The 24,136-nt window shown below is 55.3% G+C and overlaps 1 protein-coding gene across 1 annotated transcript in view; it reads right to left on the reverse strand.

Moving 5' to 3' along the window:
- Positions 1 to 4,208: 4,208 nt before the first annotated feature.
- Positions 4,209 to 24,136, reverse strand: part of ABLIM2 (actin binding LIM protein family member 2) — a 165,410-nt gene continuing 145,482 nt past the window's right edge. Inside the window, exon 23 of the mRNA XM_055589214.1 lies at positions 4,209 to 5,974. Coding sequence (XP_055445189.1) covers positions 5,861 to 5,974 — 114 coding nt within the window. The 3' untranslated portion in view covers positions 4,209 to 5,860. The remainder of the gene's footprint in view (positions 5,975 to 24,136) is intronic.

Raw genomic sequence — 24,136 nt, forward strand, 5'->3', positions numbered from 1 at the left:
CTCCTGACTGACGTTCCCATGTGCCCCCTCTCTACCGTGTGGGTCCTGCTGGCTTCTGCTCTGGGGGTTGTCCCCTGCTTCTGTCCACCTCCCTTGACTCATGCATCTCATAGTCCAACTCCCTGAGACAGTGCGGACTGGGTGGACCATGTCCATGCAGAACGAAGCCTCTCGGGCTAGGGTTTGGGGGAGAGATGCCGCATGGGGTCACCAAGGAGTCCAGGGGCTCAGGGGCCACCCTTGGTCCAATCGCCTGTGCTGGGGGCAGCAGGTCATGGGCAGGACACAGTGACTTGTGGGTAAAGTGCCTTCAGGAGGGGATACAGAACATGGCAAAGACTGGGAGGGGCTGGAGTCCATGTAGTGAGGTGGGCAGATGGGCAGAGACGAATGAGGGCAGCAAGCCTCAGGCACCAAGAGCATGGTGATGGGGCACCTGGGGGCTTCCTGCCAAGAGCCACCGAAGGCACGCGGAGGGGTGGTGTTGACTATGGGGACAAGAAGGTCTTGGAGAGCCTGGGCTGCAGAGCTGGGAGTGCCCACCAATCATGCTGGCTGGTTCTCAACACACGGGTGCTGTGTTCCCAGACGCCTTTGCAGTTGGACGGAGTCATGTGACCACCTCTGGCCAATGAGCGGGACTGGTGGTGACACAAGTCCCTTCTGAGCCAAACCCTAGGGTGGGCAGTGTGACTTGCCTGGCCGTCTTTCTCCTCTCATTCAAAGCAGTGAATTTGGCAGCTCTGGGTTCAGATTTCAGTGGCTTAGGAGGCACAGCTACCCTGGGAGAAGGGTCCAGAAAGAAAGGCTGGAGGCTGACATCTCCCTGCCCCTTGGATCCCAGGGCTCCTGACACAGGCCCAGGCTGAGGCTGGTTCAGGAAGGTTGCTGCCAGTGGCAGACACCAAGGCTGGCATGGAAAATGGGACTGGACTTGGCTTGGGGCTTTGAGGTGGACAGCTCCTTAGAACCGGGGACCCCTGAGGCTCAAGAGGTGGGCATGAGCTCTGGGGCACAGGGGCAGGCCTTGTAAACCTCCAGCACCCAAGAGAGTGCCAGGCACAGATAGGGACTCAGTGCATGCTCTGAGTGACCCTACATACTGGGCACCAAATGGCGCTCCACTCAACAGAACGACAGGTCCCAAGCCTACTGAGGGATCCAGTCTCTATGGTCAGGGCAGCAGAAGTGTCTGTGCTGTCTAACTGGCAGCTGCTAGTCCCATGTAGCTGCTTAAACTTAACTTTAACGAAAACTTAACTCCCTAGTCACACCAGTCACATTTCAAATGCCAGCAGCTGTCGTACTGGACAGAGTGGGTACGGAACATTTTGCAGAAAGTCTGTTGGGTCGGGCTGCTCTGAAAGCACTGACACCTGGGAAAGCTTTGGGCTCCAGTCTCGATACCAAATACTCCAGTGACGTCCTGGGTCACAGAGCACTGTTGTAAAACTGCCAGCCCTCTCGGAGGGAAAGTGTCGGGAAACAGACAAGAAGAATGCGCTAGAGAACTCTCTTCAACAGCCTGTGATAAACCATGATGGAAAAGAATGTGGAAAAGAATGCACATACGATTATAACTGAATCACTTTGCTGCACAGCAGAAATTAACACCACATTATAAATCAGCTAAAAAATCCTAAAGGAAATCAATCCTGAATATTCATTGGAGGGACTGATGCTGAAGCTAAAGCTCCAATACTTGGGCCACCTGATGCGAAGAGAAGACTCACTGGAAAAGATCCTAATGGTGGGAAAGATTGAGGGCAGGAGGAGAAGGGGACGACAGAGGCTGAGGTGGTTGGATGGCATCACTGACTCAATGGACATGAGTTTGAGCAAACACCAGGAGATAGTGAAGGGCAGGGAAGCCTGGTGTGCTGCGGTCCATGCAGCTGCAAAGAGTCGGACACGACTGAGCAACTCAACAACAAAAATCAATTATACTTCAATAAAATGAATTCTTAAATATAACAAAATTAAAAGAAGAGAGAAAATACAAAACATCCCCAAATAAAAGTGAAAATTTGATTTGGGGGAAGAAAGAAAAAGACAAGAATGTGTTGACATACAGGCACGCATGATGACCTTTGGGTATGGGTGGGGAAATTCCTGGACTCAGCAGAGGGCTTGTCTGAGAATTTGAGCAAGCTCTGGGAGTTGGTGATGGACAGGGAGGCCTGGTGTGCTGCAGTCCATGGGGTCACAAAGAATCAGACACGACTGACAGACTGACTGAACTGAAGTGAACTGGACTGTCTGAGGTGGGAACTTCAGAGCTGAACCGAGAGGGGAGAGTGGGGCCCCACCTGGAGAAGAAACAGCAGCCCCCAGCCGTAGGACTGAGGAGGGTGTGTGTAAAAGCTCAGGGCTTGTGCTGAACCAAGGCGGCATAGCTGTGACTTATGGGAGGGGGCAGAGTGCCTGTTGGGACGTTGACATGATCTGACCTGTGGCCACATCACTGCAGCTGTCAGGTGGGAAACAACCCGCCCCCAGGCAAGACCGGGACCAGAAATCTGACTGGGAAGCTGTGTTCACGCAGCTGAGAGGTGAGGGTGAGGGCGTATGGTCAGGGTGGCCACGTATCCGGTTCGCCTGGGACAGGCCAGGTGTACACTGTGTCCCAGGGCCATTGGTAACTACCACCTTCTAGTCTCAGGCTGTTTTCTGATCTGGATAATTCCGTGAAGGTGTCTGCTGAGTTGGAGAGATGCAGAGAGATGCTTTGGGTAGAACCAGGACCTCTGATGGGCTGTCCCTGGCGGGGAGGGAAATGCTTTCATTTATGTCCTGCATCATTAAGCATATACTAAGACAGGGCACAGTATGTACATGTGGACAGGCTTTCGGGGCTTCGTGACAGTCATCACTGTCTTCAGAATAAGATTAGAGATTGCTGTGGATTAAATGTGTCCCCAGATTCATAGTTCAGTTCAGTTCAGTCGCTCAGTCGTGTCCGACTCTTTGCGACCCCATGAACTGCAGCACCCCAGGCCTCCCTGTCCATCACCAACTCAAACTTGTGTCCATCGAGTCAGTGATGACATCCAGCCATCTCATCCTCTGTCGTCCCCTTCTCCTCCTGCCCCCAATCCCTCCCAGCATCAGAGTCTTTTCCAGTGAGTCAACTCTTCACATGAGGTGGCCAAAGTACTGGAGTTTCAGCTTTAGCATCATTCCTTCCAATGAACACCCAGGACTGATCTCCTTTAGAATGGACTGGTTGGATCTCCTTGCAGTCCAAGGGACTCTCAAGAGTCTTCTCTAACACCACAGTTCAAAAGCATCAATTGTTCGGCGCTCAGCCTTCTTCACAGTCCAAGTCTCACATCCATACATGCATAGCCGATGCCCTAATCCCTCATGTGATGCAGTAAGAAGGGACCTCTGGGAGGTAATCGGGCCGCGAGGGTGAGGCCCTCAACAAGGGGGTCAGTGCCCTTGTAAGAAGCTGGCTAAGTGAGAAGAGAGATGCTCTCTGCCAGGTGAAGACACAGCCCACACATCTGACCTGCCCCGACCAGCACTTTGATCCTGGGGCTTCAGGCTCCAGCACTAAGAGAACTCGGCATTTAGTTGTCTGAGGCTCCGGTCTACGGTTTGTGTTAGAGCAGCCTGAGTGAACAGAGGTGGAGGTTACAGACTGTTTCATCCCAGGGCAGCAGCTGCTAACCTACTGGGCAGGCGCCCGTCCTTTCCTTAGCTACGAGCTCCAGGGCCACAACCAACAGCCTGCTTGTGGATCCTGGGATGCCATCTCCAGCCCTGTGTCCACTCCTGTCCCTTCATTGGCCTCCAGGAACACGTCCTCATCTGGCAAGACTTAAGTTTGGCAGCGCCTTCTCAGAAAGCCTCCCCTGACCTCTGGGGTGTTTATGGGGCTTGCTTTGGGGACCTGCTCCAAAGGGTCAGTCTTATCATGGTCTGTGTACTGGTCTGTCTCCCCAGCCTGACGGCGACGGGTATCAGCCTCTCTCCCGTCAGCACTTTGGCCTGGGTGAGGGGCTCAGGGCCCCAGCCCGAGGGGCTGTCTCTGCCGGGGCTGTCCTAGGGCCATCCCGCGGCCCACACGGGGTCTGTCCCACCCCCGGCTCTGTGCCCGCTTCCAGGACGACCACTTTTCGAGGATGCCCTCCCCAGGCGCTGGCGGCAGATGGGGGCCCGTGGCTGGAAATGACAGGCGTTTATAAGAAGCGGCTTTTCACTTTCACAAGTTGTAGTACATCATCCTTTATTTTTTCCAGGCTCCCCTGGTCTGACAAGACGTTCACTAGTGAGAAAATAGGGGTTTCCAGCGGCTCGGGCTCGGCTCGCGATGTGGAGGGAAGCATTTACTAGGTGCTGAGAGACCCCCTCCCTGGCCGAGCCACGCTGGTGAGAAGCCGGGTGCACAGCAGGACTACAGGGGGCTGAGTCACGCGGACTGAACAGACAGGGACATCCAGGACGCACAGGAAGACGCGGCGGCACGAAGGCGGGGCCCACACGCTGGGGACACCTGCGCCGTGTTTCATAGGCCCCTCGATGCATTGTACCAACGTTCTGGTACCACATCCCACCTGCACGGCCGGCAGGTCCCCCTGCCGACTTTGCTAGTCTAGACAGAATCTCCCATCCCGTCTTCCCGGAGGGTCTGGGTGTCGTTGGTCTCAGGACCGGACACCAGCCTTCCCTTGCTGGGGGTGTTTTATAGCGGGTGGAGTGGGAAAAGTGGGACTCCACAGCCACGTGACAAAGAGGACGCTCTGCAAGCTGCGGCAAGCGTTATCCGGGACCGTGGGAACCCTTGATTCAGGGGCTGTGGCCATCAGGGAGGATGTTTTCTGCAAGGCTTGGAAAACGACAGTGAGAAACGCAGGGTGGCCACACTTTAGGCGTCCTTACAAACCGTGGTGGGGGGTGTGTGGGCGGGGGGGTCTGCCTGGCGGGGTACCTGTGTGACAGGCCAAGAAACAAAAGAAAAAAGCACGAAGGAAGCAGACAAGGAGCACACACAAAACCAGAAAGCACACGGATGCGAAGGTGGAGAATAAGGCTGGGTGCGCTCCCTTTCAGCGGGACCATAAAATTAAACTCTTTATATATGTCGTCTTTGTGTTTAAGTAGGCTCTACTCTTTAACAAAATAAAAACTTCTGTGTTAACTTGAAAGATATCGTTTAGGCATCTAAGGGATGACCTTGCAAGAGGAACGCGGCACACGGAGGGCCCCGGCAGAAGGTGCGCCTTCGGGTTGAAGGTCCTCCCTAAACACAGATCCATCACGAAGGCTGCAAAAATTGACCCCCATGCTTCTGACAGCCCGGGGGAGGCCCAGGGCGGGGGGCGGGGGCCTGCATGCCAGGCCATGCCTCCCAGGCTGAGCAGGGAAGCGGGGCCACGGATACCAGGAGCCGGGTGCCCAGCCACCGGAACCCATCAGCGCCTGCCACTGATTAAGCCTCTTCGGGCGTCCACTCCCGCCCTCTGTGCGCCCCGGAGGCCCAGCGTGGGGAGGACATTGCAGGGAGGTGGGAGGGTGGGCTGCGTGCGTCTAAGTAGTCCTGCATCTCCGGGCAGTGACCTCGCCGCATCCTCCTTCCTGATGGCAAGCGGCAGCGGGGAAGGACAGTGCAAAGCCAGGGGTCTGCGCCGCAGACTAGACACGGGAGTGGTGCTGGCAGAAACCAGAAATGGGGGCTCTACCTGCTCTGGGACCCCCTCTCACCCTCAGCCCCCACAAACCAGTCCTCCCCAGGCGCCCACCGCCCGCCTGCCCGCCATGGACACAGAGAAGCCAGAGCCGAGTGCAAGAGGAGGGGGTCTGGTGGTTCCTGCAGGCGCGCCCGTGGTCAGGGCCCCCCCACCCCCCAGCAGCGTCAGAACAGCAGGGCTTTCTTCTTGAGGTCGTTCCTCTTCCAGAGGGCCAGGCGGTCAAACTCTTCCACACTCATCCCAAACACTTCCTGGAACTCCTCGGGCGACAGGTGTCTCTGCAAATGAAAAGGGAAACCCAGAGCGGGGCAGTGAGTGACCTGGCCAAGCGCCCCCGGAGGTGGGGCCTGCAGAGAGGATGGGGAGTCTCCCTGGGTGCACCTGGCTCCCCAGCTTCCCTCTGCATCCTCGGAGGCAGGAACTGCAGAGAGGATGGGGGCAGTCTCCCTGGGTGCGCCTGGCTCCCCAGCTTCCCTCTGCACCCCCAGAGGCAGGGCCTGCAGAGAGGATGGGGGGTCTCCCTGGGTGTGCCTGGCTCCCCAGCTTCCCTCTGCATCCCCACCAGTCTGCTCTGCAGTGGACAGAAGCTGGCCCAGAGGAAAGAGAGATGGTTAGGGGACCCACGGTGAGCAGCTGCCAAGAAGGGGCCAGAGCCCTGACTCCTGACACCTGCAGAAGCCTCTCCCACCACAGACCGAATGCAAATCAAGCCTGGAAACAGCAGGGGGTGTGCACACATGGTCACGTGTACCGTTTCATTTCCTTCTCATGGCTGCTGTGTGAGCAGGAAGTGTCCCCACTGCTCACATGAGGACACGGAGGCAGACAAACCCAGGCCTCAGTTCAAATCCTCCCTCTGCCCAGCCCACCTCTGCTGTGTGACCCCGGGCAAGTTTTCTGTCTCTCTGAGCCCCAGCTAGCCCCCCTGGAGTCTCAGCCTACTCACATCTAAATGGGGTCACCCTGGCACACCCCGGAGGTGTGGGGTGAACGAGTCAGCACAGGTCAGCTCCTAGGGCTGAGCCCGGCCCTGGGCAGGAACAGTGAGCCCTGGGCACAGTTATTATGATCTGAGATAGAGCCACCTCTGTCGACACTTGACGCCACCTAAATTCTAGACTCTTCTTTGCAGGTGTCTGCTTCCTTCGCCCTTATTCAGTTATTCAGTGCTGAGTAACTTCTTGTCCTTCAAGACCCGGCTCAGGTGGGCACGGCACCCTCTCTTGGGGGGCTTCCCAGGAGGAGTGAGGCCGGCCCTCCCCCCTGCCTGGGAGGAGCTGAGGAGAAGATGGAAAGGGGGGCAGGCAGCCTGCAGCAGGGCCAGCTGCAGTCCCAGAGGGCCTGGTTCAAAACCCCCTCCCGCCCCCATGTAAGAAGTGTGGCTTCCGCGAGGCTGCGTGGAAACCAGCCTGGCCATTCCTCCGCACTCTTAGCAGAATCACCTCAAGACCCAGCAGATCCCCAAAGACCAAAACCAGGGACTCACACAGATACCTTCACACCCGTGTTCACAGCAGATTATCACACCCGGTCCAAAGCGGAAGCAACCCAAGTGCCCGCTGAAGGACAAAGGGGTACACAAGATGAGGTCGATTCAGAGTCTGGAACATGACTGGTGAGTACTCAGTCACGCCTGACGCTTTGCGACTCCACGGACTGGAGCCTGCCAGGCTCCTCTGTCCATGAGGATTCTCCAGGCGAGAACACGGGAGTGGGTAGTCATGCCCTCCTCCAGGGGATCTTCCTGACCCAGGCATCAGAAACCTGACCCCCTGCACCTGCTGCAGGAGGGCTCTTGGCAGGCGGGCTCCTCACCACCAGTGCCGTGGGGAACATGATTCATCCAGAAAAAGTCGTGACGCTCTGACCTATGCTACAACACGGATGGGCGAGAAAACAGGCCAAGTGAGTCCACTTGTAGGAAACATCCAGAGTGGGGGACATCCTCAGGGACCACAAGCAGATCCGTCACTGCCGGGAGCTGGGAGAGGAGGGGGCTGGGGAAGGACTGGCCGGTGGGCATGCGGTGTCCTCCGGGACCCAACAACCGCGTTCTGGAATTCCGCAGAGGTAGTGGAGGTCACACAACAGTGAGAATGCGCTAAAGGCAGGCAACCATATATTTTAAAATGGCTGCAATTGTGAATTTTATCATTAAAAAACCTAGTTCCTGCCAGAAAAAAGAGTGCTTTCTTGAATTTAAAAAACACGTCCTAGTAAAGGTTACTGTGATGATCGAGAGAGAAAATGGTGTGAAGACGCGTGGGGAGCGATGGAACACAGAAGCAGCCATCACCGCCGGGCATCTCTCTCACAGAAATCACAGCCCTGCGTGACTTGCCCTGGGTTTTGGGGCCCAGCCACTGGCATGATACGGGGCAGGGGACTCAAGGGACGCCTTTATGCTGAGTCACAGAAAGTGTGAGTCTCTCAGTTGTGTCCAACTCTTTGGGACCCCCATGGACTGTAGCCCGCCAGGCTCCTCTGTCCCTGGGATTCTCCAGGCACGGATACTGGAGTGGGTTGCCGTTTCTTCCTCCAGGGAATCCTGCTGACCCAGGGATGGAACCCACGTCTCCCTCACGGCAGGTGGAGTCTTTACCGCCTGAACCTAGGCCTGGAGTCCTCAGAACTGGCACACACACACAGACACACACAGACACACCGCCACACACAGGGACACACACATCCCATCCAGCTAGCCCTGGCCGGGGCGGGGCCGTCCGCCGCCTGCCGCCATCTCAGACCTGCAGACAGGAACAGGGTCAGAAAAACACTCACACCCACGGTGCTGAGCCAGGGTCTCCTGACCGGCTGGGGAACCCACAGCTCAGCCCACGGGGACTCAGAACCGTCATTCCAGAGAGCAGCACCAGCTTCTGGGGGCCACGTCACGACCCTCCGTGACTGTGGGGCCAGCACAATGCCAGAGAGGACGGATTGGGGAAAGCCGTGTCTCCTCCCATGGGGCTTGTGTCGAGTGGGTGCCTGACGCAGAGTCCTAAGACCCGAGGCTGAGGCCGGGGGCGGCTAACAGGAGTGCAGAGGGGTCAGAGAAAGATCAGAGGCCTGAGCGGGATGCTGGTCCTCAGGGCACGGCCCCTGGGGAGCTGGGGGTGAGGGGGGAAAGGGCTCCGAGGTGGTGGTGGACAGGGATCCTGGGCAGAAGCTTGGAGTGGGCTCATGGGGTGAGGCCCAGCCCCCCTGCAGCCTCTGGTCTCCTGTTTTAGGGCCCTTGGGTGGGTCCGGGGTTGGGTCTCCCAGGTGATGACACGTGGGAGGGAGGAGACGGGAGGGGAACTACAGGGGTCGCCGTGTTCTAAGCTGAGAAGGGGAGAAGGGCGCAACGAGGGTGGCCCCGTGCTCCCCACCTGGGGGCCTCCTGCCAGTACAGGAGGGCAGTGGCAGAGCCCATGGGCACTGCAGGGCCCAAGCAGCTTGTCCCTCACTCCAGGCTACAGCTGTGGGGTCTGTAGTACAACCTCTTATCGCCCCTGACTGGTCCCACTGCCTCCCAGGGGAGAAGGGCTTGAGGCACCTTGCTCCTGGCAGCTGGCCACTGGCATTGAAGGTAATCCCACTCACGGCAGAGTCAGGACCCCCGTCTCAGGCTCCCCCTCAACTGCCTGCTAGCTGAAGCTGGTTGAACCTGCCTACCAGTGCAGGAGATAGGAGAGATATGGGTTCGATCCCTGGGTCGGGAAGATCCCCTAGAGGAGGGCATGGCAACCCACTCCAGTAGTCTTGCCTGGTGAATCCCATGGGCAGAGGAGCCTGGCAGACAATAGTCCCTAGGGTGGCACAGGGGGACATGACTGAAGCGACTCAGCACACACGCACTGCCTGCCACAGAGCACAGCTGGCCCCAGAGACTTTCTGACCCCAGCCCGACTCCCCCAGTCACTGGCTCCTGAAGGCTCCCTGGAGGAGGCAGGCCTCCCCCGCACCCCAGGTACCCACCAAGGCCAGGCTTGGCCAAGCTCCTGCCTGAGCTGGTAGGAAGCAAGCCTGGGGCACAGTGCCCGGGTGGAGGGACATTCTGGGACGGCCCTCACTTCTGGGGGTGCACCGTCTCCCCCAGGAGCACCCCTGGGAAGGAGGCATGGGAGGGGTCCCACATGCTCAGCTGGGGGTTGGCCTGTTGATCACTGTCCAGGATGGGATTGTGCAAAGGCCTTGGGCCCAAGAGCCAGACTCACAGGAACCCTGTCCCGGCTCCAGGCCTGCCCAGCTATGCAGAGCCGCACGACCTCAGCTGTGACATCTGTAAAATGAGAATTATCTGTGCCTTCACCCCATTCTTCCTCTGCCTGGAATGCCAGCCCCTCCTGGTCCACCTGGGGAACTCCCCCCCACCCCGAATCCCCAGACCTGGGTCCGAGTCTCAGCTCCTCCAGAAAGCCTCTCCTGACTGCACCTGACTGTCACCGCAGGCTCCTGGGTCCTTAGGCCTCCTCCTTCCCCGTGGTGTGGATACTCACACCCCACCCAGTTTCAAGCTTCCGGGAGATGCTACTGAATACTCATACTGAATACTGGAAAGAGGCGCCCAGGGGAACTTGCTGTAGAATGCGCCTTCCACGCAGATGCAATGGAGGCAACCTACCCCAAGGACACAGATGGTAGTGAAAAGTGGCAGAGGAATTAGGGAGAGGGGGAGATGTCTCTGTTACCTGTGGTTTAAATATAATTTATGAATCTCAAGTACACTTCATGTGCTTTTCAGTAATGGCTGAGTTTAACAACCAGTGTGGAAAATGCTTGAAAATTTAACAATAGGAGTTGCTTCACAGCCACCAATCTAAGCGAACTGTACTCTGGTTCCCTCTGTAAGGAACACCCCAGGGTGGGAAAGGGGACCTGTGTGCCTAGGACCCTGCACAGGCTGCTCCTGGGTGATGGGGTGACTGGAGAGCTGGGAGGGCTGGAGACGGCTCTCTCCTCACTCACCTGTGGGGCATCAGGTGCCGGGACACAGAAATAAACCAGACCGGGCACCCCCACCCCACAGCGGTCTCACACCTGCCAGGGAGGAGGGTCAGAGAGCAGTGAAGCCCATCTGAGGGCCGCAGATCTGGAGGCCTGATGCCCCGAGAAGCATCAGGGAGGCTCCCAGCAGCATCTCATGGCCACAGGTAGTTCTCTTAGGGCGCGGATCTGACTTCACCTTGAGAAATGGAGCACTCCTGCCGTATCTATAAACAAGGCTGTCGCAGTCCATCAGCGATTCTGGCCCTCTGAAGGTGCATTTCTGAGCCCTAAGGGCACTCAGGAAGGAAAACAATACCTGCCATTCAACAGCCATCAGGCTGCAGTCACTCCCTGCAGTGAGCACAGAGGAGCTCGGGATGTGAAAACAGGCAGGATTCTGGCCCGGAGAGCAGAGATGCCCGTGGAAGGAATGACTTCCGTGAACCCAGACTCTTCGCCTTCCCATACATAGAAAAGTGCTGAATTCCTTAGCTTGAGATTTGTGCTGCGTGCTGAATCGCTTCAGTCGTGTCTGACTCTTTGTGACCCTGGGGACTGTAGCCCACCAGGCTCCTCCCTGTCTATGAGATTCTCTGGGCAAGAATATTGGAGTGGGTTGCCAAGCCTGCCTCCAGTGGATCTTCTTGACCCGGGGATCGAACCTGGGTCTCTTATGTCTCCTGCATTGGCAGCCAGGTTCTTTACCACTATTGCCACCTGGAAAGCCCCTGAGATATCTGGTTTTCTTTATCGCACAAAAATAGTTGTGATGTTCCTACTACTCATGTGTTACGCTGTGCTGTGCTAAGTCACTTCAGTCATGCCAACTCTGAGTGACCCTTGGGACTGCAGCCCATCAGGCCACTCTGTCCATGTGATTCTCCAGGCAAGAACACTGGAGTGGGTTGACATTTCGTCCTCCAGGGGATCTTCCCCACCCAGGGACTGAACTCACGTCTCTTACATCTCCTGCTTTGGCAGGCAGGTTCGGTATCACTAGCGCCCCTCATCCTCTGTTGCAAAACTTCCATATAACTTGACTCCTCCCCTCCTCCTTGGAGCCGTCCTCTCAGGGCTACTTGCGATGCTGTCTCCTGGGCTTGAAGTCCTAAAAATACTCACCAAACAAAACATAATTCTCCACGTTTAGGTTGTGACTATTTTTTTTAAGTCAGCAACCTTGTTACCAGCTCTGCTGGCAAGAGTTCCCCGGAGACAGGACTCAGTAAGGACTGCGATGGAATATTTCCTACCATCTATCAGTAAACAAGGATGTCCCAGTCATATCAGAGAGTGCAGCCCTTGGTGTGAGCCGCTGAGCCCTGAGGGAATTCAGGAAGGAGAAGAATACCTGCTATCTAAGAGCCATCATACTGCAGCCACTCCCGACAGTGAGCCCTGAGGAAAGGAAGCTCCGGATATGAAAACAGGACACTGGTCCCAGACTGGTGAGGTGTGTATGAAAGGAATGATTTCAGCGAGTCCAGGCTCTTGCATCTTCCCTTACACAGAGAAGCACTAAATTCCTTAACTTGAGATATCTGGTTTTCCGTAATTAACAATAATCTTACGATGTCCAGATCACCAGCCCCTTGTCACAAACTTCTTTATAACCTGGATTCCCGCCCCACCTCAGCTCTCTCAAGGTCACTTGAGATGCTGTCCCCTGGGCTTGAAGTCCTGAAATTTCCCACTGAATTAAACATAACTTTTGACTTTCCGGTTGTGACTGTTTTTTAAGTCAACAAGTTTGTAACCAGCTCAAATGGCCAGGGCTCCCTGGAGACAGGACTCAGTAACGATGAACCTCTGCTCACAGCAAGAGCTCATCAAGGGACCAAGGGATGCATGGCTGTGCCAGATGCACACTTGTGCTCATATCCAGGGAGGTGGCGAGGCGGTGGTGCCCACAGGATGCAGACTGAGCCCCAGATGGGGACGTCTCCTGTGTCACACAGCCCCAGCAAGCAGCACTTGGAAACTCAGACCTTCAGGCCGGGGGTCCAGGGCTCTTTCTGAGAGGCTGCCCTCAGCTGCTCCTCGGGACAACATGTGGGTCAGACAGGCAGGTCCACGTAGCCAGGGGGCTACCCCTCCCCATGGCCGACGGGCCCACTGAGGCCTGTCCACTCTGAGGCCATTGGTGGCAGCGATCCCCAACTCTTTCTGGATCACAGACCCTCTGAAACATTAATGAAGCGGTCCATCTGGGTAGAATTACGTGCACTCACACACCCTTAGTTAGCATCCAGGCTTCAGGAGGCGCAATGGACGTCCTGTGGTCTACTTGGGTGAAGGAGGAGACAGACAGAACAGGCTCCATCTTGAAAGCAGGATTCCATCTTGGGCCGGGCTGTGGACTTTAAGCTCTATGCCCTGTATCTATGGAAACGACATACCAATGGAAAACCAGGCCCCCCCAGATGGAAGAGCCCCAGGGCTCGTACCTAGACTCTCCGTGGCCTAAAAGAATATTCTAATTATCTGTGTAACCGAATAGAATCATACATTCTATTATGCTTATTGGGGTATGACCACAGGCCTATTGATAATTGTCCACTGTTAACTATCTAGGCTTAAGGCATATGAATCACGGGTTAACTTTGATTGTATTTTTCTTTTCCTTTGTTCAGACTGCTGCTGCTGCTAAGTCACTTCAGTCGTGTCCGACTCTGTGTGACCCCATAGACGGCAGCCCACCAGGCTCCCCCGGTCCTAGGACTAGTTTCAGGGAATTTGAGGAGGCGGGTTTGGGCACGTACACTTAGGGTATATAAGGTTTTCACAAAAACTGGTCAGGGTCCTTGGCTAAGAGAGACCCTCCCTTGGGCCTGCCGGTGTAATAAGCTGCACTCCACCATCTGCACTGTCCTTCCAAGTGCGTTTGTTTCCTGGAAGGCATGGCTACACAATGGGGACGCCATCACCCCCCTGCCCCAATGGGGGACACCGCCAGGCTCGGGAAGGGACTTCACAACACTTGCTGCCATCCTCACCCGCCCTGAGAGCCTGCTCTCACCTCACAGCCTCTGGAAGCCCAGGCTCGGAGAGGTCCCGAGCCTCGCCCCGGGGCATGCAGCCTGGGCCCCAGGCCAGGAGGCTCAAGAGCGGAGTCCTTCCCTCAGTCCTGACCGCCTGCCTCTGGCAGCTCCTGGAAGCGTCCCAGGCTTCGTGGTGAAGGCCCTTGGCCTGAGCTTGCCCTGCTTACCGGGACTGGCCTGCAGGCCTCGCCTAGTCCCACCACCTTACCAAGCTCAGACGCCCACTGCAGCCCACCAGCCACCACCAGGCCCCTGCTCCAGGGGGTGCTGAGCAGGTGGGCTCAGGCCCAGACCCCCTCAGCCTGTGACTCTAGGAGCTGTGTTCCTTCAGAGGCCTGGGCCCCACAGCACCTCCCCACACTGTCACAAGGCACAAGGAGTCCCTGTCTGCAGAGGGGGCTCCTGCTGAGTGGGGTCCATGCTTCCTGCTCCTTGATCTCATCACCATGACGACACCATCACCACGATGACACCATCACCATGACATCATCACCACGATGACATCATCACCACGATGACACCATCACCATGACATCATCACCACAATGACATCATCCCCACCATGATGACATCATCACAATAACATCATTGCTGCCATGACATCACCACCACCATGACGACATCATCACCATGACGACATCATCACCATGATGACATCATCACCATGATGACATCATCACGACATCATTGCTGCCATGACATCACCACCACCATGATGACATCATCACCATGACATCATCATCACCATGATGACACCGCCACCATGACATCATCGCCATCACCATGATGTCATCATCATCACCACGATGACATTATCACCGTGATGACATCGTTGTTGTCATAAAGACAATGGCCCCTGCTGTCTGTGGAGTGATCCTCTGTGCCAGACAAGGGCCAGGAGCTCTCCATCACCAGGTTGTGACCTCACCATAGCTTACTGGGTAGGACGGGGATGGAGGCTCCGAGATGTGGACTGATGTGGCTGCCAGGTGGCCCCAAGGCCCTGCATCATCGTGTCCTCTGCCACCTCTCCCATCACGGCTCTGCCCCATGGCGGCCATCTATAAGTTCTGAAATATGCCAGACTCTCTGCCACCCAGAGCCTGCAATGCTCTTCCCCCACTTCACAGAGCAGCTCCTCCTCCTTCTGCAGGTCCCAGCTCAAACGTCCCCTCCTCCCGGGGACCCTCCTGGGTTGCACTAGCCAAGCAAGCAGGCCCCGGGCCATGTGTGTTCCTCAGTACTGAACACAGCTGGCCTCATCTGTCTCAGCCCCTCTAGGGCAGCATGGGCCTGATTCCTGTCCTCATCCAGGGATAATCTGTGCTTTGCATCCCTGAGTCCAAATCTGTGCTCTCGCCTCCCCGGTCACGCTGCCTCCCAGCTCCCCCTCCTCCAGGAGGGCCTGCCCTTCTCTCCGCACGCCTCCCTCTTCCCTCCCCACTCTTCACCCCTAAAGTCCTACCACCTGTCCTGGCCTTCCAGGATGGCTTATGTTTGTTCTCCGTGTCTCCTCAGGAGGCCCTAGGGTCCCGGAGGCTATGGCAGACGCGTCTCCCAGACACATCCGCGTGGCTGGGAACCCAGTCACCATCAGTCTGTCGGGTTCTTCTGAGACCCATCAGACCGGTCGGATGAGTCTAAACAAAGGATATATTCTTTAACCTCAGGACCTTGGGTTTCAGGTGCATTCCTACAACACGGGCTTTTCCTGCTTGAGCAAACTCAGGTGTGTGTTTAGCCCCAGGGTCTGGCAGGCGGGGAGCTGCTCAGCCCTGCCTATGCCAAGCGCTCAGAAAGGAGCACCCTGGAGACCGCAGCCTCCAGGCCTCAGGAGGACACACCCTCCTTCCCCACCTATTCAACCGCCAGCCTTGATCTCTGCGGGAGTCAGCCAGGCCAGGCCCTGGTGCCCAGGTGCTTGGCCAAACAGTCCAGGGGTAGTGAAGCTATTCTGACAACGTGGTCATGCCTACAATCAGCCTTTGAGTGAAGATGCAGTGGCTGCTTTCACTCTGCTGGGGCAAACACTGAGGGCTTCCCGGAGAAGGAGGAATTCTGCCTCTACATGTCAGCTCCTTCCTGAGTGTCCAGTCAGCTGCCCTGCCCCGCGGATGCCACACTTGCCAGCCCCACAGGAAGCCAATCCCTTAAATTAAATTTCTTGATGTTGGATTGGTCAAAGTTCATTCAGGTTTTCCATAACATCTTGCTGAAAAATCAAAATGAACTCTTGGGCCAACTCAATACTTGTCCGTCTGCGTCTCTCTATGTCTGTCTGTCTGCCCATCTGTCTCCTGTTGGTTCTGCTGTTTCTCTGGAAGGCCCTGGCGGACATACTTTCATACCTAAGGAGCAGACTGTGTGCTCTGGGAGGTTGGCGTGTGGAAGAGGGATTAGAAATCAATATTCCATACTGTAATTAATCTGGGAAGACGCACAACAGAGTGGGCCTGCGTGACATCTTAACCAGAACTCCAGATCTGCTTCCTAGAAGCTTCAAGGCCTGGGGACATCCTCCAGCCTTTTCTGTACCCCCAACTCGCCCAAACCTTCTCTGTACCCCCCCAAACCTTCTCTGTGCCCACTGCACCGAGCTGTAAAAACCAAGTACACCAATGTGTCGAGTGCTTGGAACAGCTTGGTGGTGATGATCGAGTGCTTATTAAATAACCCAAATCTGATAAACTCTCAAGCATCCTGCTTTATCCCAGTACCAGGCATCCAGGAGGGGCTTCCCTTCTGCGGGTGACCAGGCCGGTGCCTGACCCTGCCTCCGTTCACCCCCAGCCACCTCGCTTTTCCAGGCAGTTCTCAGCAAGCACTGTCTGGCCCGTCCATAGCACTCCCTTTTCCATGGAAACCTTTCTCCAATTCGTGCTGGCCCACGTGGCTCTCAGGTTGGTAAAGATGGGGGGACACGGACAAGACAACTGAAACTGCACATCATACCGCCTAGGGCTCTCCTGTGGCAAGCGCTCCTGACTCCTGAACAACTGAATAAGCACTCAAACCGCCCAGCCGGACCGGCACAGTGATGTCATCTGATGACTCAGAGGGGCTAAGTAACTGGTCCAATGTCACACAGCTAGAAACATTATGGAGACTGATTCACACCCAGGTCACCCGGACCCGAGGTGCTCTCTCCCTCCACCAGGGTGCCACCTTTGGACGGCAAGAGGCTGACACAGAGCGAAATGGCCATGTCTTTCGGCGAATGCTGGGCGTAAGAGTGCAGGGCTGGCCTTAGTAAGTGGACGCTGGAGTCTGCCAAGGACAGGCAAGGCTCTTCCCCTCAGGGTGGAAGCTCCGGGCACGGCAGACCCTCAGAGGGCACCTGCCGAATGCAGGAAGACCCAAGAGCCCCCAGCATGAGGCCCTTGGGTGCTGGGGTAGGGTTGAGACCTAGACCCTCTGGGAGAGAAAGCGCTGGATCTCAGGTATGGCATTAAACTGGTCCCAGACAGATCTCCCTGGGAAGCCTGGTCCTCACCCTTCCCATGGGGATCCAGAATTCATCCGACTGCTGTGTGACAGTGGGGAGGGCCACCACACCCTTTCCAGACCCCTGCTCGAGACTATGGGCTACCAGGTGCCCACGTGGCGTCTTTCTCTTTGCCAGGCTGAGAGTCCTGAATTCCCTTGTCTGTGCCTCACAGGCCAGAGCATCAGTCATCGGCAGAACCTGGGTCTATCCTGCTGAACCCAGTGATTGCCATGTACCCACCACCCAATCCTGACACCCTGGAGTCACCCCAGGTATGTCCCTGCCTGTCCCCACAACACCCTTCCACCTCGATCCCCAGATACGGCCTGAATGCACCCACTTCTCACCTCAGCGCTGCGACTGCCCTGTCCAAGATACCATCAGTTCTGGCCCAGACCACCCAACCGCCTCCTCAACCATCTCCTGTGTGCACACAGCCAGCCCAGACTTCACAGTGCAGCCTCAGGCACGGTTTTGAATACGAATGTGATCATGTCATCCCGCAACTTGAAAGTCATTGCTTTTTGGCTAGAAACTGAACTGCTTAACCTAAGCTCAGGACCCCACAAGGCCTGGCCCTCCTCCTTGTCACCTGCTCAAGCACGGCCTCTGCTGTGTCTTGCCTCAGGGCCTCTGCGCCTGCTGTGTGCTCGCCTGAAATGCTCCTACCTGCCACTATCCCCTGTGTGCAGGTACACACACACACACACACACGTTCAGGCACACTTATCACACCCACTTAACTGTTCAGTTCAGTCACTCAGTCATGTCTGACTCTGAGACCCCATGGACTGCAGCACGCCAGGCTTCCCTGTCCATCACCAGCTCCCAGAGCTCACTCAAACTCATGTCCATTGAGTCACTGATGCCATCCAACCATCTCATCCTCTGTCGTCCCCTTCTCCTGCCTTCAATCTTTCCCAGCATCAGGGTCTTTTCAAATGAGTCAGTTCTTCGCATCAGGTGGCCAAAGTATTGGAGTTTCAGCTTCAGCATCAGTCCTTCCAATGAATATTCAGGACTGATTTCCTTTAGGATTTAATGGTTGGACCTCCTTGCCGTCCGAAGGACTCTCAAGAGTCTTCTCCAGCACCACAGTTCAAAAGCATCAATGCTTAACTGTATCCCTTTTAAAATGCTCACGGGACCAACGTTCCTCTCCTTTAGAGCCCCCATCTCGGGCTATAATTTTATACCCTCATTAGTCATCAGTTGATGGACGTCTGCCTCCCCTTCAGGCTGAGTCTGAGGGCAGCACTCCTGCTGGCTTTGGCTTACCATGCATCCCCAAGGCCCGGCTCGATGCCTGGCCCATATTCACCAGGCTAGTGAGGCTCAGCCAAACACTCTGCGGTCAGGATGGATAACAAGATTTGACCATTGACAGACAGAGCGGTCCTCCTTCCAGGGGCTGACCCCACATCCCTGGTGGTGTGGCGGTGTGTGGGCACCACCAGCTGTCCCCCCACATCCACTGTCTCCCCTTGCTGGGCACACAGCAGACCCACTGCTTTGCTGGGTGACGGAGCCCCAGCCAATGGCCTGTCATCCACAGCCTGGTCCCTGCCACCCGCCCCTGTGTGGGGTGGGAACAGGGCAAGACCCAGCGGGGCTCCTGGGCACAGAAGCCCTCCCCTGTCCCTTGTCTGTCAGGGACAGACGCCGGCCCGTGACCTCCCCTGAGTCGTAAACGGCAGGTTCAAACAGCTGCTAGTCAGTGAAGGGAGAGGATGCAAAGACACAGGAGGAGCAGCCAGGAAGCGACAGTGCAGCCTTGGGAGGGTCCTGGTTTGTCTCAAGGGGTGCACCTAATCATGCTGTTTGAGCTCGTTACAGAACTATTTCCCAGAAAAGTGGAAGTGTTAGTCACGAAGTCATGTCCGACTCTTTGTGACCCCGTGGACTGCAGCCCACCAGGCTCCCCGTCCACGCATTTTCCAAACAAAAATACTGGAGCGGGTTGCCATTTCCTTCTTCAGGGGATCTTCCCAATCCTGGGATCAAACCCAGGTCTCCCGCTCTGCAGGCAGATGCTTTACCATCTGAACCACCAGGGAAGCCCTCAGAAGGTGAAGAATCTGCCTGCAATGCAAGAGACCAGGGCTCCATCCCTGAGTCAGGAAGAGCCCCTGCAGGAGGAAATGGCAACCCACTCCAGTATTCTTGCCTGGAAAATCCTACAGACGGAAGAGCCTGGCGGGCTACAGTCCATGGAAAGAGCTGGACACAGCTGAGACACTAACACTTTCACTTTCATAAAACTAGCAGGTTGCTGAGAGAGTAACTGTGATTTTTGCACTGTTGAAATTTGCCATTTGATAGTAGAATACATTCTAAATAAATGTTGTTAGGTTATATATCATTTTAATATGCATCTCTCACTTTTTTTGCTAATGACTTGTTCCTTGCTGTTTATTTTATATTTATTGTAGAAGAAGGAAACGATGATGTTAGACAAAAGCAAATTCGAGTGATTTTTCTTATTTGGGCTCAAAATGGGTCATAAAGCAGTGGAGACAACTCACAACATCAGCAACACATTTGGCCCAGGAACTGCTAACAAGTGTACGTACAAGCGCGGTAGTGGTTGAAGAAGTTTGGTAAAGGAGCCGAGAGCCTTGAAGATGAGTGGAGTGGCTGGCCATCGGAAGTCAGCAACAACCAACCGAGAGCCATCATCGAAGATGATCCCCTTACGACCACACGAGAAGCTGCTCCAGAACTCAGCATCAGCCTCTCTAAGGTCGTTCGGCACTTGAAGCAGACTGGAAAGGTGAGAAAGCTCGAAGCCTCGTGAGCTGACCGCAAAGCACAGAAACGGACGTCCTGCAGCGTCGTCTTCTCTCTTTCTGCGCAACAACGGTGGGCCATTTCTTGATCGGATTGTGACGTGTGACAACAAGCAGATTCTATATGACAACTGGCAATGACCAGCTCAGCGATTGGACCAAGAAAAAGCTGCAAAGCACTTCCCAAAGCCAAACTTGCACCAAAAAAGGGTCACGGTCACTGTTTAGTGGTCTGCTGCCTGTCGGATCCACTATAGCGTTCTGAATTCCATCGAAACCATTTCATCTGAGAAGTATGCTCAGCAAGTCGATGAGATGCCATGAAAACTGCAACGCCTGAAGCCAGCAATGGTCAACAGAAAGGGGCCAGTTCTTCCCCAAGACAATGCCCGACCACACGTCACACAACCAATGCTTCAAAAGCTGAACAAATTGGGCTACAAAGTCTTGCCTCATCTGCCATATTCACCTGACCTCTCGCCAACCGACTACCGGTTCTTCAAGCACCTCGACAACTTTTTGCAGGGAAAACGCTTCCACAACCAGCTGGAGGCAGAATATGTTTTCCAAGAGTTCATGGAATCCTGAAGCACAGATTTTTACGCTACAGGGATAAGCAAATGTATTTCTCATTGATAAAAACGTGTGGATTGTAATGGTTCCTATTTTGATTAATATAGATGTGTTTGAGCCTAGTTACAAAGATTTAAAATTCACAGTCTGAAACCGCAATTACATTTGCACCAATCTAATAAAACCCTCAATAAATGGAAGATGTCAGCACTCTTCATTCCAGAGAAGGCCAGCTGAGGCCTTAAGCTTCAAGGAACCATAAAAGCTCACCAAGAGATTACCTGAGACCAGATTAAATGAGTGCAGGCCCTGCAAACACCTTATCAGCAACTCCACCCTTGAACTAGAAAACTCAAGGAACCCTCTCAGGTTGGGACACAAAGCCCCCCTTTGCCTGGCAGAGCAGTTCAGCTCTCCTTTCCTGCTTGACCCAAAGCCCTCTCCTGGAGATTCAGTTTGGCAGCAGTGCACAGAGATCAAGTTTTGGGCAACAGAACAGGCCACAGGACTGGCACGCAGCTGCCTAAAAGCAAGGGCAGACTCCCATGAACTGGCGTGGAAAAGGCTCACGACAAATTTAAAAGAAACAAAGTAGATGCCAAGAGGCATCAGCTGTACAAGCCTGCTTATCCAAACAGAATTCAGTTATCTCTGGGCATTTGTGAGGAAAAAAAAAAAAGAAAAGATTTCCGGAAACAGGTCCGCCCCGGAGCTAACAGGAGTTATGACTCGGTGGGGGAATTCCATGGAATGCTTCTGTTCGTCTTCATGTTTTTAGGAACTGTTTTTATATTAAAAATTAAGCTCTCTCCCCTGAGATGAAAACATTATTGTATCTTTCTCTCCTGCTGGGATGCAGCCCACCCCCCACCCCCGGAGCCCTTCCTGGCTCAGGGCCCAGCTCCCAACCCGGAAGGTTGTGAGACATACCCTGTGTGGCAACGCCTCCAACCTGCCGCCTGGCGTGGCTGAGATCAGGAAGAGAAGGACTAGAGAGCAACGCATGCTCTGGGGCGTTCTTGGAAATGGGGGTGACGAAACTCATTACCCTCATGTCCAAGGCTTTTTTTTAAAAAAAGGGAAATGTTTACATGTATTAACTATTTGCTATTTTGTACCTTCATTCTGTACTGTAGCAAAATAAAGGGTGGGATGGGAGTTGGTGAAAGGGCACCCCACTCCCTAGGAGGGAAACAGCAAGTCCCAACGGGCTGGTGGCCCCGCAGCCGCTGGTGGGTCAGGAGCAGGAGCTGTGGGCACCCTGCTCTGAGCTCACCGGCCCCCCTGCCCCCTCCCCCGCTGTGGCGAGAGTGGAGGGCGTTCACAGTTTGGAAACAACCGTGCACCACCATGCGAGCCCTCGAGGCAGGTCCTGACAGAGCCACCCAGCCCGGAAGTGCCCTATTTTACAGCAGTGAGACCTGAGCACAGTTACCAAGGGCCTCACTTCAGCAGGAGCCAGAGTGTGTCCCCTGCAAAGGACTCAGGGGTTGTCACCCTGAGGCCCAGGCAGCGGCCGCCCTGGACCCTGTCCTCCAGACCACGTGGCGGGTATGTGGCAGGTACCCCCTGAGCCTGATTCGGGGCCTGCTCTGTTCATTCCAGGCTTCCCAGGTGGGGCTAGCGGTAAAGAACCACCTACTAGTGTGGGAGATGCAAGAGACGCGGGTTCGATCCCTGGGTCGGGAAGATCCCCAGGAAGAGGGTATGGCAACCCACTGCAGTATGCTTGCCTGGAGAATCCCATGGATGGAGGAGCTTGGTTGGCTAAGGTTCATAGGGTCACAAAGCGTTGTACACACCTGAAGCGACTTAGCAGGTATGCAGAACATCGTAGACCACACCGAACAGTTCACAGAACACGGCCACAGTTTATTGCCTTCTGTGCGTGCTTAGTCACGTAAGACTCTTGGTGACCCCATGGACTGCAGCCCACCAGGCTCCTCTGTCCATGCAATTTTCCAGGCAAGAGTACTGGAGTGGGTTGCCATTTCCTCCTCCAGGGGGGATCTTCCCGACCCAGGGATCGAACCCAAATCCAATTGGCAGCCAGATTCTTTACCACTGAGCCACCTGGGAAGCCTTAATGTCATAATTGTGAGCAAATAATTTGTGAAATACTTTTAATGCAAGGCATGGTTTTCAGTTTTTCACTGGTAATAAAAAGGCTTCTTTGCAATTAAACATTCCATGGATGATTTTGGCTAAGGCAGGATGTGAGAGAGGAGAGAATACTATGTCGTTTATCAATAAGAGAATGAAACTAGTACCTCAAATCACACGCAAAATCCAGTCTTGTTACTGTTAACATTGTCCTTATGTTTTCAACTCTCAGCAATAGCTACATCACTAAATAGCTGCTAGTAAAGGGTTAAGTGGATAAATTACCGTATTTATCCTACATTACGTATTTACACCGTAATTATCTGAGAGCCCAGCATCTGCCCCCTGTCTCGAGGTCCTAGGTCCCAGGTCCCAGAGCCCCTCTGGGAGCCCCACTGGGTCTCTTCCATCCAGACCTCGAGTCTGGGGGAGGGGAGGTGAACGTCTGTCCGTCTGTGAGGCCGACACACAGGGGAGGCACTCAGGAAACAGGAGAGAACCCGGGCCTGGGGGCTTGATCAGACCTCACCTGAAGCCCCGTCGGTCAGACAAGCTAGCAGTTCCCTTTCGGCTAACTTCTGGTGACTCACTGGAAAAGACCCTGATGCTGGGAAAGATGGAGGGCAGGAGGAGAAGGGGACGGCAGAGGACGAGATGGTTGGATGGCATCACCGACTCAATGGACGGGAGTTTGAGCAAGCTCCAAGAGATGGTGCAGGACAGGGAAGCCTGGTGTGCTGCAGTCCGTGGAGTCGCTACGTCAGACTTAGCGACTGAACAACAGCTTTCGGTCAGGCTCCATCATCACAACAGGAGACTGATGCCCGCCCCGCCACTGCTGCAGCCCCACCAGCGTGCCCGTCCCTCCTTGCCACCACCTGAGCCCTGGGTGAGGGGCTCTCGTGCCTCTCGTGAGCACAGCTACCCACCCAACAGATATCAGCTCATCTTAAAGGAAGATCAGGGCCCCACAGCATCCATCTGGACCCCCTGAGGCTGCGCTTCTTTTCAGATCCACCTGGCCTGGACTGGGATGGGCTTATGCCTGGCAGCCCTGCTGAGCCCCCGACACTGCTGGGGCCCCTAGGCCACATCCACGCCCTTACTGCTCCCTCCCAGCAGCCTCCTGAGCCCGCACCCACCCCACGCTGCTCCCAGCCCCTGGGCACAGACACGGCAGGTGGCCCTGGGCCTTCAGGAGCCCCCAGACCCCTCACCCCTGTGAAGCCTTCCCAACCCGGCTCAGGAGGTGCAGTCCATCGTTGGACATTGGTTTCCTGGTGGGAGGATGGCTAGGATGAAGCAAAGTTTTTATGCATGCTGACCACCCGGGACCATGGCTCGTGGTGGGGCCTGGTCAAGAGATGTCACCCACACAGCCTCTGTGCCCTCGTCCTGCAGGTCCTTCAAACATACCCTTGCTCCCGGAGTTACGCACCATTCAAGGTCAGGGTGAAGGCGATCAGATAAGAAACC

This window comes from Bubalus kerabau, chromosome 7, assembly GCF_029407905.1.
Source record: "Bubalus kerabau isolate K-KA32 ecotype Philippines breed swamp buffalo chromosome 7, PCC_UOA_SB_1v2, whole genome shotgun sequence".
Taxonomy (NCBI): domain Eukaryota; kingdom Metazoa; phylum Chordata; class Mammalia; order Artiodactyla; family Bovidae; genus Bubalus; species Bubalus kerabau.